This window comes from Electrophorus electricus, chromosome 5 (genome assembly GCF_041902795.1).
Source record: "Electrophorus electricus isolate QZ-2024a chromosome 5, ASM4190279v1, whole genome shotgun sequence".
In the NCBI taxonomy this organism is placed as follows: domain Eukaryota; kingdom Metazoa; phylum Chordata; class Actinopteri; order Gymnotiformes; family Gymnotidae; genus Electrophorus; species Electrophorus electricus.
Window position 1 is genome coordinate 29,169,666 of NC_137501.1, and position 15,825 is coordinate 29,185,490.

General features: G+C 40.8%; 2 protein-coding genes and 1 long non-coding RNA gene across 10 annotated transcripts in view; 2 read left to right on the top strand and 1 right to left on the bottom strand.

The window, feature by feature from the left end:
• Nucleotides 1–2,980, top strand: part of pld5 (phospholipase D family, member 5) — a 42,466-nt gene extending 39,486 nt beyond the window's left edge. For all 7 annotated transcript variants that reach the window (XM_081714709.1, XM_081714707.1, XM_081714708.1 and 4 more), the window contains one exon: nt 1–2,980. This exon is cut by the window's left edge and continues 24 nt beyond it. In XM_081714709.1, coding sequence (XP_081570835.1) covers nt 1–233 — 233 coding nt within the window. In that variant the 3' untranslated portion in view covers nt 234–2,980.
• Nucleotides 2,981–4,355: 1,375 nt separating this feature from the next.
• On the bottom strand, nt 4,356–8,250 carry LOC145657913 (uncharacterized). Its single transcript, XR_014123867.1, has 2 exons — nt 8,113–8,250; nt 4,356–5,091 (listed from the first exon to the last, which is right to left on the bottom strand). It is a non-coding gene; the product is annotated as an uncharacterized LOC145657913 (long non-coding RNA).
• cfap36 (cilia and flagella associated protein 36) lies at nt 7,956–15,466 on the top strand. Of its 2 annotated transcripts, XM_081714713.1 has the most exons (11): nt 7,956–8,429; nt 9,086–9,150; nt 9,429–9,530; nt 11,144–11,258; nt 11,969–12,056; nt 12,897–13,050; nt 13,389–13,491; nt 13,698–13,855; nt 13,981–14,136; nt 14,744–14,827; nt 15,190–15,466. In XM_081714713.1, exons 1-11 carry the CDS (start codon nt 8,327–8,329, stop codon nt 15,271–15,273), a joined length of 1,212 nt encoding a protein of 403 aa, XP_081570839.1. In that variant the 5' UTR covers nt 7,956–8,326; the 3' UTR covers nt 15,274–15,466. The 2 variants fall into 2 exon arrangements, with proteins under 2 accessions (XP_081570839.1, XP_026883995.2); XM_027028194.3 differs by lacking the exon at nt 14,744–14,827 and having other exon boundaries at nt 7,964–8,429.
• Nucleotides 15,467–15,825: the final 359 nt, after the last annotated feature.

The following is a 15,825-nucleotide window of genomic DNA, read 5'->3' on the forward strand; positions in this document are numbered from 1 at the left end:
AGTTTGTGTACAACGCTGGAGCAGGGTTGGTCCTCAGTCAAAGGGATGCTGGCCCCACCGTGCTGGAACGCATGCGGGGGGTCTTTGACAGAGACTGGCGCTCTCCATACAGCAAGACCCTGCAGCCAAACATGGTGCCCATGTGCGGTGCGAACGCTGTCTTCCCTGGGCCCAGGCTGAAAGACTACCCAGGCAGCATAGAACAGGAACACAGCCCAAACACCTCGCTGTGAGCACCTACCACATCAGCGCAAGCACGGGGTGGGGTGGGGGATCTGATACTGGCCTTATCATAACAGGTTTGTTGACTGTGTAATAACTCACGGATTACTTTGTTAATTTTGAATGCTGTTCCTCTTCCCTCTTTGCCCAGAGGATTTTAATACTAGGAATGTTTTTTCCCTATAGTCTCCAATCCAACTAAATCTCTCACTTTAATCACCGTCTGTGTAACATAATGGAGCTGCCCAAGCACATCTTTTTAAACTTTACATTTTGTCTGTTTTTCACATGTAATTGAAAAATGAATTCATGTCATAAGAACACATTAATCAAACATTTTGGACACTTGCTTCTAGCTGTATTCACAAATAGACACTTTTTATAACAGAACAATGAACAATATATGTAAAATTATATTCACCATATACCATATATGTTGTACTTGGCATGAACTTTTATGATTTCAGAAAAAGAAAAAAAAATTGGCTTTCTAGCTGATAGAGTTACTTGCTGGTTTGTTTGATTGCTTAAAGCTACCAGCAGATGTTGAACTTTATTGTAAGAAGGATGTATATGGACGGTAAGGAAACATTCCTTTTGCAAGCATTTGGCTTTTATATTCCAAGTTATATAAACATTTTGTATACTTCACTGTACTGTATTTCATTCATATTATGTGTTTTGTAACAGATCAGGGTTTATTAAGCAAAGGTTCATAAATCAAAATGATTTTCAATGTTGGAATGTGGCCCTAAGCAGCGCCATTTGAATTAAAACATGAATTTAGGACACGTTTCATTTAGTAGGACTGTTTAGTGCAAATGCTCCTTGTTGCAGATCTCATATACAGCTTCACATCTTTTGGTTTGTGACAAGGTAGTACTAGGTGCTGAGAGATTGTTTCACTGGGCTCACATGAAGCTTACCCTGGGCTGGTTGGTTCTCTGGATTCAGTGGTGGTAAACAAACCTTCTTAACCGAGCACTTCTGGTTCTTTGACTTTACAACAGATGACTACGACTAGTCTGCATCTTTCTTTTTCTTTTTTGCAGAGCGTTTGAGTGTTACAACCATGTTGAGAACAGAGAATATTTTTGTATTAATCTATTTTTCTTTTACCAGAGAAATTTTCTTTTGAGTAAATTCTTTGTCATTACTTATTTTTTTGGCAATGGAATTTTATATTTTTATATTCCACTATATTTCATGTTCTTTATGGCATTTAAAAATAAGTGTGTAGAACATATACCAAAGCCTCAAGGCAAGTATTATTATGTATTCATAACTCATACAAATTGTTTAAAAGTATAAAGAATACTGCTCTGGTTTAAGCTTCTCAAGAATATTTTAAGAACATTTACATTTTTGTCATCTATGGGTTTCCATACTTGTGAAAACTCACTCTTGAGTAGTTTACTCAGTTTGGTGATACTTTATAAATGATATATTTAAAATCCATTTTTGGATCTATTTTCACCCATTTTTTCCCATTCCAGTTTAAATATAGACAGTTTTCTGTGTAGTGGTTGGTCTCTATCCTCTATCACATGACCGTTCCAAGTCTGAAAAGGCAAATGGGAACACAAAAGTCTTCTCAAACTACCAATCCCAGCCCTCGACTCTATCACGTGCTCAGCAGGCTGGGGTGGCACAGAGCTTCCCGTCTGTTCTGCCCGATGACAACGATGGGACTAATTGCCCTGGAAGTCCAAACAAGTGTTGCAGCTGCAGTTCAGGGACTGAGCCAGTCCTTAAGGCAAACAGAAATGCATTTTTTTCATACTGTATACTTTGTTGGCACCTCAAAAAACAACTTCTGAAAAAAGTCACCCCCAAAAACATTTATTACTACTTTTTATTACTTATTTTCCTTTTCATGCCTCATAAATCTCAGTTTAGAATATGTTGCATAATAAAACTTGTAAAATGATTAGTATAGTTAAGATTGTGTCCATGTGAACCACAGTTAAGATGGGGGTGGGGGTTGAAGGAAGTTACAGGACATTACAGGACGTTTCTTCTAGCACCAGCTGTTTACATATTCTGTTACATACAAATAAAATAACGCTGAAAAATGTTTTGCATGAAAATACAAGATGTATTTCATATTTATTACTGCTATATAAAGTTTTGCTTAAATAGTTTCTGCTGCCAAAGTTCACTGATAATAAATTTAGTAATTTAGTAATGTAAAAAGTAATGTACAAAATACACTGTAATCACTGCATTGTAAACTCTTTTATCTAAATGAGATCAGTAGGTATTTAAACTTTAATTCTTATTTTATTTAATATATATATGAAGTAAATCTAGGTTGTACGCAAAACATCTTACAGTCCCTTTAATGTCTGTTGAGCAGCTACTCACTTGGATTATTGTTATAAAATTAATGATGATAAAATTTGCATATTTTTGCATAAGAGGTTTTTGCATGGTCTGCCTGCTTAAACTGAATTGTACTTTAAAATGAAAATTCAGGTCTGCCAATTTTCACATCTGAGAATGAGACACTCTCGCTCCAAATTTCAATTATCACACAGAGATTTTCTAAGTAAAAACAAATCCTTTGTTTATAATTCAGTTTGTATTTACTTTTCAAATGAAAATTTCTTTCCAAATAGCAGTATGAGAGCAAATTCTCACATCTCTCAAAGTTGGCAGCCCTGCAACTTAATATGTTTACAATAACTTGAGTAATGTCTAATTTATTTAATGATCTGGATTTGTATGCCTAATAAAGAGAAAGCCTTCTCTGCTACATACAAAGAGTAGTTTTTCCCCCTTTATATAACAAACAAATAACATCTTGTTCCAGTGTTGGCTAGAGGTTATTCATTTGTTCCAAATTCACCAACCATCCTCCACTACACTGACAAAGATGTGACCACTAAATGTGTTATAAACATTTGCGTTATCCCCCTCGAGTTGCAGATGTACAGAGACCACATCTCCTGCTTCCAGCAACAGAGACACTCCATCAGTCCTGCTGACTGTACAAGCAGCTTGTACATAGTACGTGATCACTACGTGCTGATTATTCTGTAAAGCAAATTGTAAGTCTTACTATCTCGGAGTGACGCTTTGTACAAAAAGGAGCATTCCACAGTACGTCTATACGCTAGCGAATGAATGCTGTGTGAACCAAACTAGCTAAAGTTAAGATTTAACAAGCCTGTTGACCTTGGATGTAAATGCGGTGGTCAGATGATTACTTTTTTCTCTTCCCAACGCTACTCTCAGCGTTGGTTCAGCCCATTCAGTGAAATTAAGTAAGTTCTGCTTGTGTAGAACGAAACTCCATGTGTCCTTATCCAGTGTGGTGCGCTTCGCATACTCTAGTTTGGTGCATACCCCTCAACTGCACACTTAGTTGCACTTAGAAATGAGGACAAGCAATTCTGGTAGTGTAATATTTTCATGAGGTGATGAAGTTGATGGGGAAAATATTTTATTCCCTTTCATCAAATATCACATAAGCTTAATTGTTTTTAATTTTGTGCTTACTGTGAAAGCGCATTTTGGTTACTCTCTACATCTCCATAGAGAAACATCCACACCGCTGAGAGCTCTTTAAACTTCTCTTTCCTTTTTCTCTTATCTTCCTTTCTGCTGTATGATTTCCTTTTATATTCTGCAGCACGTGTAATTAGTTCTGTGGATGTTTACACCTGGAGATGTTTACATCGTATTGCAGATGAATGTTTGCATCGTTTTCTTAAAAGTTGCCTCTCCCTCTCATCCCCCTGGAACTGTCAAGATTTAACATGAACAGGACCCTCCACATCATAAACAAGGATCAAACCCCAAAATAAGCCAAGGCTCATCACACCCCACCACAACCATTTACTTTTAGTGGGTTGTTCTTCCAAGTGTTATAATTCCCAGATTGGAATGTGATTGGAATGTTTTCTATCCCCGTGCATGTTACTAATGCATGTTTAAAACTCTGTTTCCACTGTGCTACTGGATTTCAACTGATAAAGGAACTCTTTATCATGTACATGTACATCTCAGGGAGCCCAATGCCATTTCTGATTTATATTCGCAGAGTTAATAATCTGATAGAATCTGTTTTTCAGTCTGTTTTTCCACCCAAAGACCTCGTGATGCAAACAAGATGTAAGGACAGGATGCAGGCGCGAGTCGTGAGTTTATTGAGAAACAAAACAAAAGTGAATTTATTGAGACGAATACACTGGTGACAACTGTAATGATATCAAGAACATACGAACCTGCACAGCTACGTAATAACCAACATGGAAGGTTAGAACAAGTAGTAATTCCTACTTGACACAAAGAACAGGTGAAACGAATCAGTGAAAATTATATATAAAGGAACGTGGGACAACTGAATGAAAACACAAGGAAAGGCCAGAACGAAAACAAAGAACAATGTGACAGAGACCGTCACGCGGAGACGCCTGGGTAGGGCACCTAGATAGGGTGCCTAGATAGGGTGCCCAGATAGGGCACCTGCGTAGGTCATATGGTTGGTATGTGTGGGTAGGCCACACAGATTTAGAACTAGATAGGGTGCCTAGGTAAGGCACCTGGGTAGGGTGGCTAGGGTTAGGGTTTCTTTTTTTATTAACAGTTCCACAATTAGAAATCATATGGCAAACATATATAATCCATTGGGGAGATATAATAAATTTATTCTGGAAAACACGCAGCAACAAGATCACAGCTGGAGCCCCAGGGCCTACGAAGCGATGAAACAGGATAACAGCACAACGTCCCCCACCACAGAAGGAGCAGGTCCATCGGACGCTGAGATAAACCTGTGTTGTGTAAACCAGCCCTTTTGCTTGTCTGCAAGTGCAGTTGGCGGAGCCTTGATGGACCCTAAAAATAAGCCGCACCTGATACCTGTTGGTAAGAAGGAAATGAAAATGAGTCTACTTCCTGGTGGTTCACTTTTCACTCTGGCTCTGTCTTTATGTGCCATTTACCTACTTCTGTGCCATTTATATGATCAGTTCCTTTTTTAAGTTAAAATGTTTTTTTAAAAAGTGCATTAGAAATCTTCAGCTGAAGTTACCCAAGGAGTAGTTTTCTGTAAACCTAAAAATTTATTCCACCACTTGTCACCTACTACTTTAATTTGAAAGTATTGTCATTTCTATGCACACAAATCATCAAACTAAAGGCCTATGTAGTGAAATTACATTTTGGTATTAACGAAAAAGAAGAAGCAAGCCAGAATGAATGAAAAAATTGTCATAACCTTCAAAAAGACACCAATCAATTTCGAATCTAATCATGTTAGGGTGTTCCCTGGGTTCTGTTGCTGATGCACCCATTCGCCATGCTTGTAAACTTAGCTTTACATCTCTCTAGAAAGCTACATTTTACGGAGCTATTTTGGTTGTTTCAGCATGCATTTTAAAAGTAGATCACCTATTTAAAACAGTAAAGCTGCTGTACAATGTCCTTTGTTTTTTTTTTGTTTTTTTTGAGCTATAAGAACAAATAATTATATTAGTTAATTCTAATATATTTCTACCTTGAGCCATAAAGGATCTGAACCTATCTTTAACCTTAATCATAATCACAAATATGTTTATGATAACAATTTAACATAATTTGATCAAATATACCAGAGAGGATACTCCCATTTCTGTCTTTCCTATATTCCTCTATATGCTGGCATAATAATTTCTACTTTATTCAAGAATAAAATGCAGACTTAAGAATTAGTTGAAGAGAATTACCGGTCCTGTTCTTTATTGCAGGTCAACTTTAATGAGCATTATTGAAGCACCCTCCAGAGAATGTCTGAGAATTGCACAAAGATCCCAAATGTTTATACAGTTTTCAGGATTGATTAGGTAATTACTCCACCTTCTTTTACATACTAGTGTTTGCAATCGCCACCATTATATCCAAACCATGCATTATTCAGTATATGCAACATGAGGTCCACCATTTTGCAAGTTGAAGCTAGACACCATTATATCCCATTGGAAGAGTTTCCCTTTTTTTAAAAACAAAGCTTGCTTAGCCACAGAACTCTCAAAGACGCTTTCGTGTCTTTTAAAAGCAATGAGCTTTCCCAGTACTAATGAAGCTATTTCTCACAGGAACGGTCCAGCGTGATCTGCCTTAGATTTCCACAGAGGCCTGGAAACCACCTGCATCAAAACCTCTGCTCTGCACTCAGAGACCACCAAGGGCCTCTATTATGTTCTGATTCCTAAGCGTTACTTTAGAGTTTCTTATTCAATGCCAAGACATACAAATATACTTTTGAATTATCTAATTTGGGAGTATAAATCTTTATTCCTGCCTTGACCGTAAACCAGTAACAGAGCATTGCCCTGGCCACTTTGGAAACATTCCATACCTGCTATAATTGAGGAAATTATTTTATTTAATATTTTAAATCCTAAAGAAGAATTCAAATAAAACTAAAGCCCACATTTGATATAAGCCTAGTATTTCATAGTATGTCACTTTTTTAAACAGCTATAAAGGCTCTTGGCATGAGATACTAAAAAATGTAACTACTAGTAGAAAATGTAACTACTAGAAAATGTAATGCTTGTTCCCACTATTTAACCTCTGTCTGCCTGCGACCATTTAATTAAAGTTGCATCACCATGGCACTCAAAGCCTGCGACTGAACGTGAAGGCCCAGAGCCTGTGTCGGTCCCAGAGCCTCTTTTTTTTCACTCCAAGACATTTTCTTTCTTTTTTTAGAGGTCAGATTAATTTTGCTGAGAGTACAAATGCAAATGAAATACCTCTGCAATGGCTCATTACATCTGCCTACCCTTTCATTTTACTGGACTATCTCTGCTTTTTCAGAGAGCAGGGTTGTAGCAGGGTTGAGTAGCTCAAGAGTTTCAGGATGTTTGCACGCCTTTGCAGGCCAAAGACAACACAGCCGAACACATCGGTGACCCCCCCCCCCCCCCCCCACCCCCCTCCGCCACACTTCACGCCTGACTCATCTGGACAACAGCAGTTCCTATGTGAGGATGCTGCTCAGTAACTCTAGTTTAGCATTTAATTCCAGCACCGCCCCTAAGCTGTAACTGGATTCTGGACTTCCTAAACAGCAGGCCCCAGTATAGTTAGACAACCACAACACCTTAGCCCTGATCATGAACACTGGTGTCCCTCGAGTCTACATACTCTCTGCTCTATTTACCCATCACTACATGCCTTTGACGAGTGCAGATGATAAGCCTCATTAGGAATAACTGATGAGACAGCCTACAGGGTCTAGTGAAACTGTCCTGAACACCAAAACCCCCAGGGAAACCACCACTCACCCCTACTCCCCTTCGTCAAGGACTGAGGGATAAGGTCCAGAATCTTTCCAGCAATTCCTAGTCGTCCATATCTCTGAGGACCTCTAGTGGACCCCTAACACTTGGAATGTGTATGTACTTTACTTAAGTATAGTACTTTATTTGCACAGCTGATAATATTCAAAATGTTCTCTGTATTTGAAAACCTTGTAATTTGTAAACAACTGCGATTTGCACTGGCATATATGGCATCATGCACTCCATGAAATACCTGGACATTTTAAGATCAAAATCTATTTGCCTCTGCGAAGAAACCAAAAAAAAAGAAATAAAAAGAGCAGGGCACTGATCCAAAACATATGTCCAGATCAACACAAAATGACCTAACCTAATCCCCTGACCTAAACCCTACATCAACCCTGCGGGGGTGAGCTATAGAAGAGAGTGCACAGGAAAGGACCCTGGACGATCTTGAGATATAGAAAAATTAAAGTATTATCCAAATATCGGTTGAAATGTTATAACAAACCAAGAAATAACTGCACGAAAGGCTTAAACGGAAAGGATTTTGTGCGTAGATAGCTAGCTGAAGCGCGCACTGCCGGATCCGCGCTCTGACGTAATACGTTACCATGGTTTCAGATTAGCAGCTGGGCCGCTACCTTGAGTCCTTCAGCACTGGCCTCCGTGTCTTGTGTCCAGGATCCCTGTGACCGGAGCAGGCCGCGACCGATGTCTGAGTCCTCAGCACTGGCCTGGGCATCTCTGAGCGACCGCACGCTGAGAAAGCGTTAGCCAGAAAGCGTCGCCGCCGAGCTTGGACGCCTCACGGTGCCGTTGCTGTCATGGCCGATGACGGCGAGTGGGTTGTGGAGAGCGTCGCTGGTTATCTGGGGAGCCCAGAGTGGCTGATACCAGTCAGTGATTTCATGGAAAACAAGTGCTCAGGTAATTTAAGCATGCCACACACGTTAGCTAGCTGACTCACCTACCCCCTTAACAGTTGTGGTATTTAAAAGTCTCGTGTGTACGTTAAAGCTGCATTAAAACTGACCAGCGCAGCAGAAACTAGTTAATCTAGTGTTAGCTTTCTGCTCGCTATTAGGGCATGCTGGTATTTGTCGTGTCATTTTCTTACAACTGGTTTGTCAGTCCTCGGTATTTCTCTTTTTTACTCGTGTGTACACCTTTACAGTAGTTTCAAACGCTGATTTTTGTTGATGGTGCGTATTTGCTTAGCTTGTATAATGTTTATATTCCCCATTCTAGCTGTAAAGAGCCTTCATTCATATTATCTTGTCGTCTTGCTAGTTGTTTATGGTGAAATAAATGAACTTGTATGCATTCGGCTATATAGCCAGCTAGCTAGCTAGCTTGATTGCTTAAAATGGTATAAAAACCCAAATATTGTTTATTTACAGACGACTAATAAAGGTATTTGGTTCACCAAAAATGTCTGGGATGTGATGACTTCATGCACACACACACACGGTACCTTAGCAGTCAATAGTTCACTACCCATACACACAATGGTGCAGGTTGTGGTTGTGATGCCCGACGTTGTGTTCAGTTAAGATCACTGGATATGTCTCTTATTCTTTCAGTGTTCGATGACGAGGAAGAAAATAAATTAACCTATACAGAAATCCATCAGCAGTACAAGCACCTGGTGAGTGCGTACATTATTGTACTGTATTCTTTGAACATTCACTGATGGCTTTGCTTTTAAGTAAACATAGTAAATCGGTGCAAGGTATTTTTGATACTGCCGTGTCGTCTCCATGTTTTCCGCCAGTATTTTCCACTATATAATCACACTCTGATAAGCCACATGATTATCAATTAGCCTAATGCTTTCTCGATTATTTTGGCTGCATTGCTTCCCAGTTGTGTGTCCAACGTTAAAAAAAAAAAGTAACATGCCAATCTCTAATTTTTTTTTTTTAGGTAGAGAGGTTATTGGAGAACTACATGCAAGAGGTGGGCATTAGCGAGCAGCAGTTTCTGGATGCTTGCTCATCTCCCATTGCCAAGTCAAAACCTTTGCAGGTAAGCGCAGATCACATAAACAGCTTCGCTGAACAATGACTTCTTATCAGACCAGTTTTTTATTTAACAGTGAGTGCAAGTTTAAGGTTATAATGTCTCAGATGAAGTTCAAGTTAAATGACTCCATATGCCTCTTGCTTTTTTTTCATAGAGCTATATAGCAGTGTTTCTCATAGAGGGGCTAATGGTAGAACAGTTCCAAATCCAGTGTTCAACGCTTGGCTTTAGTAAATCTTCTTATGAGTGGTGCTACCTACATGTTTGTTGAAGGTGCCTCATGGGAAAGATGGAAATGGCTCATATATGTTTGGAATTCAGAGCTTTTGGTCAGATCATCTTGGGTCCTGTTTCCTGCTGTACCAGTGGCTTGGGTAAACCTGGTCTATGAAGAGATTAGATTAGACAGGTTACCGAGACAGAGGACACTCCTGTTGCTTCAGTTCTGACTGCTCTGTGACCCCTACCCTGACTAGAGAAGGTGTCCATGTGTGATTAAATTACCAGGAGAGGTTTAGAATCTGGGCTTCGGATCTGGAGAGGACACAGTAGTTCTTCGGACTGATTCAAAAACCCGACAGTCAAATTCAAGCCTAGTTTGTAAACATGGCCGGATTAATTTCACTTTCTAACTCAAAGGTTTCCTCTCCCGTTCAATTTTAAATGAGGTCTCTGTTTCATTACCAACACAACACAGTGTGCAGGGAAAGGACAGTTGTGTGTGTTTTTTTTAAAGCAGCACCTTGGCACATTAACACTGCTCCTTTTTCTTCTTGCAGTTGAACAGAACACACTCTGTATTTTTCTGCACATGCTGAATTCCACTGTAGTTTTGTTCCAGTGGCAACTTAGCTTTCAGCTGCAGTTTCTGCTTCGTTACCTGCTGCCTGCTTTCCTTTTATTTCCTCTGGCACTGGCTTGAGCTGGTGGGTGCAGGTATGGATCAAATGCCGCTAGTCGGCCTGGCTTGCTTTTATGAGTTCATTAGTATGCACAGATATGTGGGCATGGGTTTAGTGGCACACTGAACAGCACAGGGAAAACATCGAACATCCCCCCCCCCTGGTGTTTTCCAGCCATTGGATTAAATGATCCCACAGATTGTACAATGCTACTTTCTTGGATGTAACTATGAGTGCAATTCTCATTTAAAATAAGTGCACTGCACACAGAGTGCAGATCTACTTAAGCAGACAAAGACAATGGAGACAATAACATTGGTAAATAAATGTTTATTTAAGGCGCCCAATTTTGTGTCTTGTTTGTCATTATTATTAAATCATTGTATTTTATCAGATGCAAAAAAAAAAGATCAGCAACAACATCCTGATATTGCCATTGTATATTAGCCATCGGCGCCCTCTTGTCTAAATATCAGCATCAGCATTGCCCACTGAAAGCGCTGTATCATTCGACTACTGTTCTCTGGCTATGTGGGCTTATCATGACTATTTAGTAATGTTGAACTTTTTTAATAAAGTTACACACCACCCCTCTAACACTACCTTCAGTGGCTCCCAGTAATCCCAAAACCTATGCACAGCCTGTTTCAGTATAACTGGCTCTGTTTACTGGAGCGTCTTTAGCATGAGCTTACGCTTCCCCCCTCTTCCCAGACCCTGTTCCAGCCGGTGATGGCCACAGACGACTTTGAGATGTTCCGCTCCTTGATGGTGCAAAAGAACGTGGAACTGCAGCTTCAGGCCCTGCGCGTCATCAAGGAGAGGAACGGTACTGTGGCTCCGCGACGCAGCGCTACAGCCATTCTCGTCAGGCCTGACACACAGCCTGTGTTTGCTTACTGTGCTCTTTGCATCCAGATTGTTTATATGCTGTTAGAGGGAATGCCGTTCTGACAGTCCGTCCTCGTGTTAAAAGACAGGCTCACTGCTTTTTAGCTCACGTCTAAGGAAAATGATGGGAAAAAGTTTCCCATCATTTGCAGTTGCAGGTAGTACAACCTTGTTGATGGCTTCAGCACTAACAAGCTTATCACACTCAACACATTCCAATGGGGAGATGGTTTATTCCCTTAAAAGCCCTGATGAATCCCAGGTGGATTTCATGTGTTCTAACACAGGACTTTGTTTTTTGTCTTCAGTAAGGTCTTTGATCAGGGTTTTCTAAGACATGTGCCCATTGAAATGTGTTTAGATCAAATTAGAAGCTGCAGGTGAGTGATATATTTCTTTTTAGTAAGGTTCTCAGTCAGTTCTCAGACATGCTATGTATGGTTACTAACGATGGGAAACGGTGTTAATGAGGCATGAGTTAAAATATCACAAAAACATATACTTTAATGACTCTGTGTACTTTGATGGAGACTTTAATGAATGGGATGGTACTTGTGGTTTGAGTTAATGATGTGCATGTGTGCGTGTATGCTTGCACATGTGTGCGTGTAGACAGTCATGTGTTTTCTGCATGTGTGTCCATACCAGGTGCCCTGCCTGAATGTTTGACTGACGGCGTGGATGTAATGAGTGAACTGGAGCAGAGAGAGATGCAGATTCTGCAGGAGGTTCTCAAGTATGTGGTCCTTGGTGCCCAGTTGAGCCATGTCACGTCAGTGCCTGAGAGGGCTATTTAAATGACCAGGGAAGTTAGGCATCTAGTTAGCCTTCTCTAAGGAGAAGGTGAGTCCCATTCACACTAAGCCAAGTCTGTAAGACTGTGTGCCTATGAAGAGTTAAGCTTCTTAGGATTTGACTAATTGGCCTGTGGAATTGCCAATAAAAGAAAACTGAGTGAATAGTATTTTTTTTTAGCCTTGTTAGAATTGTGCTGTGGCACACTGCTGCTTATCATGTCAGACATTCACTGGTTCTAGTGGCCTGTCCACCACACTGCACTTGTTCTTCAGAAATATTATTCAGAAATACCGTGTGCACGATGAGCTGCTGTGCTTTTCTGACTTTTTAAAAATTGGCTCATATTAATTGTCAGAAGAATCTGGATCAGTTAATGAAATCATATTAATGAATTCCATTAAGAGCTAATTCACGACTGTCAGATGGAACAGAAAAAGGCCTTAAGCCTCCTAAAACATGTAAAATCTTGCAACAACATGTTTTTATAGCCTGTTTATAACTCTTACAAGTGCAATAAATCTCACTGTCCAGGTTTGCACACCAGAGGTAAACTCACTGACCTGGCCCATCAGACCTGTAAATATACTGAGTCTTATGCAATGCTCCGCTACTAACCCGTCTCTCAGAAGCTTCTAGATTAGTGGCTCTCGGTCCCAGTCACGTGAACACCATCCTTCACTGCATATTATTGTTTTCCATGCTGTAGCTGCATTCTCATGTAACCTTTTTTTCCACAAGAGTTTTGTCTTATGAACTCGATCATGTTTGCTCCCTGCAGACAGTCGAAAGAGGAATACGAGATGGAGCTGGCTCGCAGAGAGCAGTTTGAGCAGGAGGTGGGCTCCACTTCCACGAGCTCCCAGAACAGACCAATCAGAAATGGCACTGACCCACTGGCTCCGGCCCATCTTCCCCCACATCCAATCAACAGTGTGAGTGACCAGTGTCATGCAGACGTCCACTGGGTTGACAACCTGGGATGATTATATGCCTCAGTTTAGATAGTTTGCACAGGCATGAGTAAGTAGCACTAATATGTGAAGTGTTAGTAGTTATTAATTAGTTGGTTAAACACTGTATGACTTATATGTGTGCTTTGATGTTGATGAACAGCACAGCAGTTCCATCAATGTGGAGCTGTCCACAGAACAGCCTGAAACTGGTTGTATAAGCATGGGGAAAATGTAGTGGAGTTGGTGCTTGACGTCTGCCTGAAGTCGCTGAATCTCTGTCACATTGCTGCTATGAGACACCAAATTGTTCCCCACAGACGAATGACACTTCAAAGACAGAGGGGCAGGCAGGAGAATTGTGCACTGCAGTTCCTGGAAGCACAGAGCAGATGTCTGTCAAAATGCCTGCCAGACCTTCAGGTAACGGTCTAGTGCATGCTTCATTTTGTGTGTGTGTGTGTGTGTGTGTGTGTGTGTGTGTGTGTGTGTGTGTGTGTGTGTGTGTGTGTGTGTGTGTGTGTGTGTGTGTGTGTGTGTGTGTGTGTGTGTGTGTGTGTGTGTGTGTGTGTGTGTTGCTAGTGAACATTGTTTTTAGAATGTAGGTATGTATTTATTTATGTTTACAGAGAAAGGCATCATAGAGACCAAGACACTGCCAGCTGTCCGGGCACCGGTCAAGGGTCATGCCCTCCAGCCGATGACCAAGGAAAAGACTGCCAGTCAGGCAGCAGAAAGCTGGCTGGAAGAGGCACGGAAGGAGGCTGGCATCTCCAAGGCTTTCAAAGTGAGTAGAGAGAAATGCAGTCCATGGCAGGTCGAAGCCAGCCCTCCTGACTCTGCTCACCAATCTCCTGATCTTGCATCTATGGAATGCCCTCACTGAGTCCACCACTACCTGCGTGTGTGTAGGAGCTAACAGTAGCCCAGCAGGAGCAGCTGCAGCAGAGAGCAGAGTACCTGAAGCAGCAGAGGGACAAGCTGCAGGCCCTGAAGAAAGAGCAGAAAGCCACGCCCTTTTCAGCTGAGGAGCCCCGAGAACCCCCCGCCCCCACACCCCCCCCATTGGTAACCATCTTTGATAAGACACTAATCATTTTACTACCTTACCATATTAAATAGATTTTCGACACCGGCCACATAATTAGTTAAGTTTTGGAGATCATCTCTCACTGTTCCTCTACTTTCTACTTAAGCATTGCTTATAGGGCCTGTAGCCAGCTATATATTCAACAGACTTGTTGGATATGTGTGTGAATGTGTGCACTGCCCTAGACCAGGTTCCAGAGGCCTTATTACCTTTGCGAGCATTAATCTTTGTGCAAAGTGCTTAGATTCATACAGCACATTCAGGTTCCAGGCAGCGTAATAAACCTTTTCATTCAAAATGTATCTAATCAAAGCGCTTGTTTATTTTACACAAGTCTGAGTCTGCCATCACTGGTTACAGTACAAGCTTAGTTTCTTACTATTGGTTATAAGGATCTGCTTGCTCACCGTTTGTAACATGTTAACAATGAGGATGGTTGAACGTTTAATTAGATGTGATCATTTTACTGCAGTTTATGACCTTTTTAAAGTTTTTTTAAAAAATTAATTGTACCTGTTTTATTAACATCAGTTGACTTGTATATGGTTATGCATATATTGTATTCTCCCCCAATGCAAACTAAAGGAGAGTGCTTCGAAGCGGCGTGATGGGGGTTCTGTTAATGTCAAGGTCCCCCAGGCTTCGAGCGCAGGCCCTGCGCCCCCCAAGGTGACCTGTGCGGTGCCGTCCCACAGTAGCATAGCATCTCCCACCCCACCCACTGCCTATTAGGAAACAAACCTTAGTGGTACTCGAGCGTGTTTTCCTACTCAGTCTCAGTACGGGGACCCTCTGTGCCCTGAGCCCAGTGTTGTCTAGCACTCCTGACTCAGCTGCGCGGGTCATTAGCAAGATGTGGGAGGTGTAAGGTAAGTCAGTCACACAGCTGAGTCCGAGAAACAGCATCGCTGGGTTGGGAGGGGTCATGGGACCCCTAGGACCGGCATACTGTGCGGCTGTTTACACTGGTTTTGGCTGTTGGTCAGCGCGTTGTCTCCTTTTTAAGACCGATATATTTTTCTTATTTTAAGGAGATCTCCGTCGAAGAGAAAAAGAAGCTCGAGAAGCGGAAACACTTGGCAGAGAAATTAAAGGAAGAGGTTATCAAGAAGTGAAAAAGTGTCAATTGCGTTTCCATCTCTGTGTGTCCTGGACTGGGGAGGTGATATGCAGTAATTGTGCTGAACTGAAATAAATCCGCAGAACAACCTGTGGTGCAGGAGAAAATGTGCTTTTCATTCAGTGCTGTACTGACATTGTGTTGTAATCGCATTAAATCCTACCTTCTTTAATAAATGCAGTTTTATATATCAGGCATCTTTTTGTACAAACATTTTAAAAAGTGTATTTAAACTACTTTGTATGACCCCCTGTGTCTTAATATTTCACTTTAGACATCATAAGTATAAAGATTGCATTTAATATAGGTTTGTTTAAGAAGAAAAGGTTTGGAGAGATGACATCTAAGACATTTTATTAAATATTTAAAAATATTTATTTAATATTATAATTTTAATTACGTTAACACTGACAGCACCATATACCATATCTGATCTTTCCTTGCAACAAAAGAACTGAACACATGGAGTTCATTCATGATCCAAAATCACATAATGGCAGATTATGCAATAACCTAGAATATTTGGGTTAAATGAACAAAGACACAG

Coding starts and splice junctions, on each gene's coding strand:
- cfap36 (XM_081714713.1), top strand. CDS start 8,327: ATGGCCGATGACGGCGAGTGGGTTGTGGAGAGCGTCGCTGGTTATCTG. Junction 8,430..9,085: donor CATGGAAAACAAGTGCTCAG/GTAATTTAAGCA, acceptor TTATTCTTTCAG/TGTTCGATGACGAGGAAGAA. Junction 9,151..9,428: donor ATCAGCAGTACAAGCACCTG/GTGAGTGCGTAC, acceptor TTTTTTTTTTAG/GTAGAGAGGTTATTGGAGAA.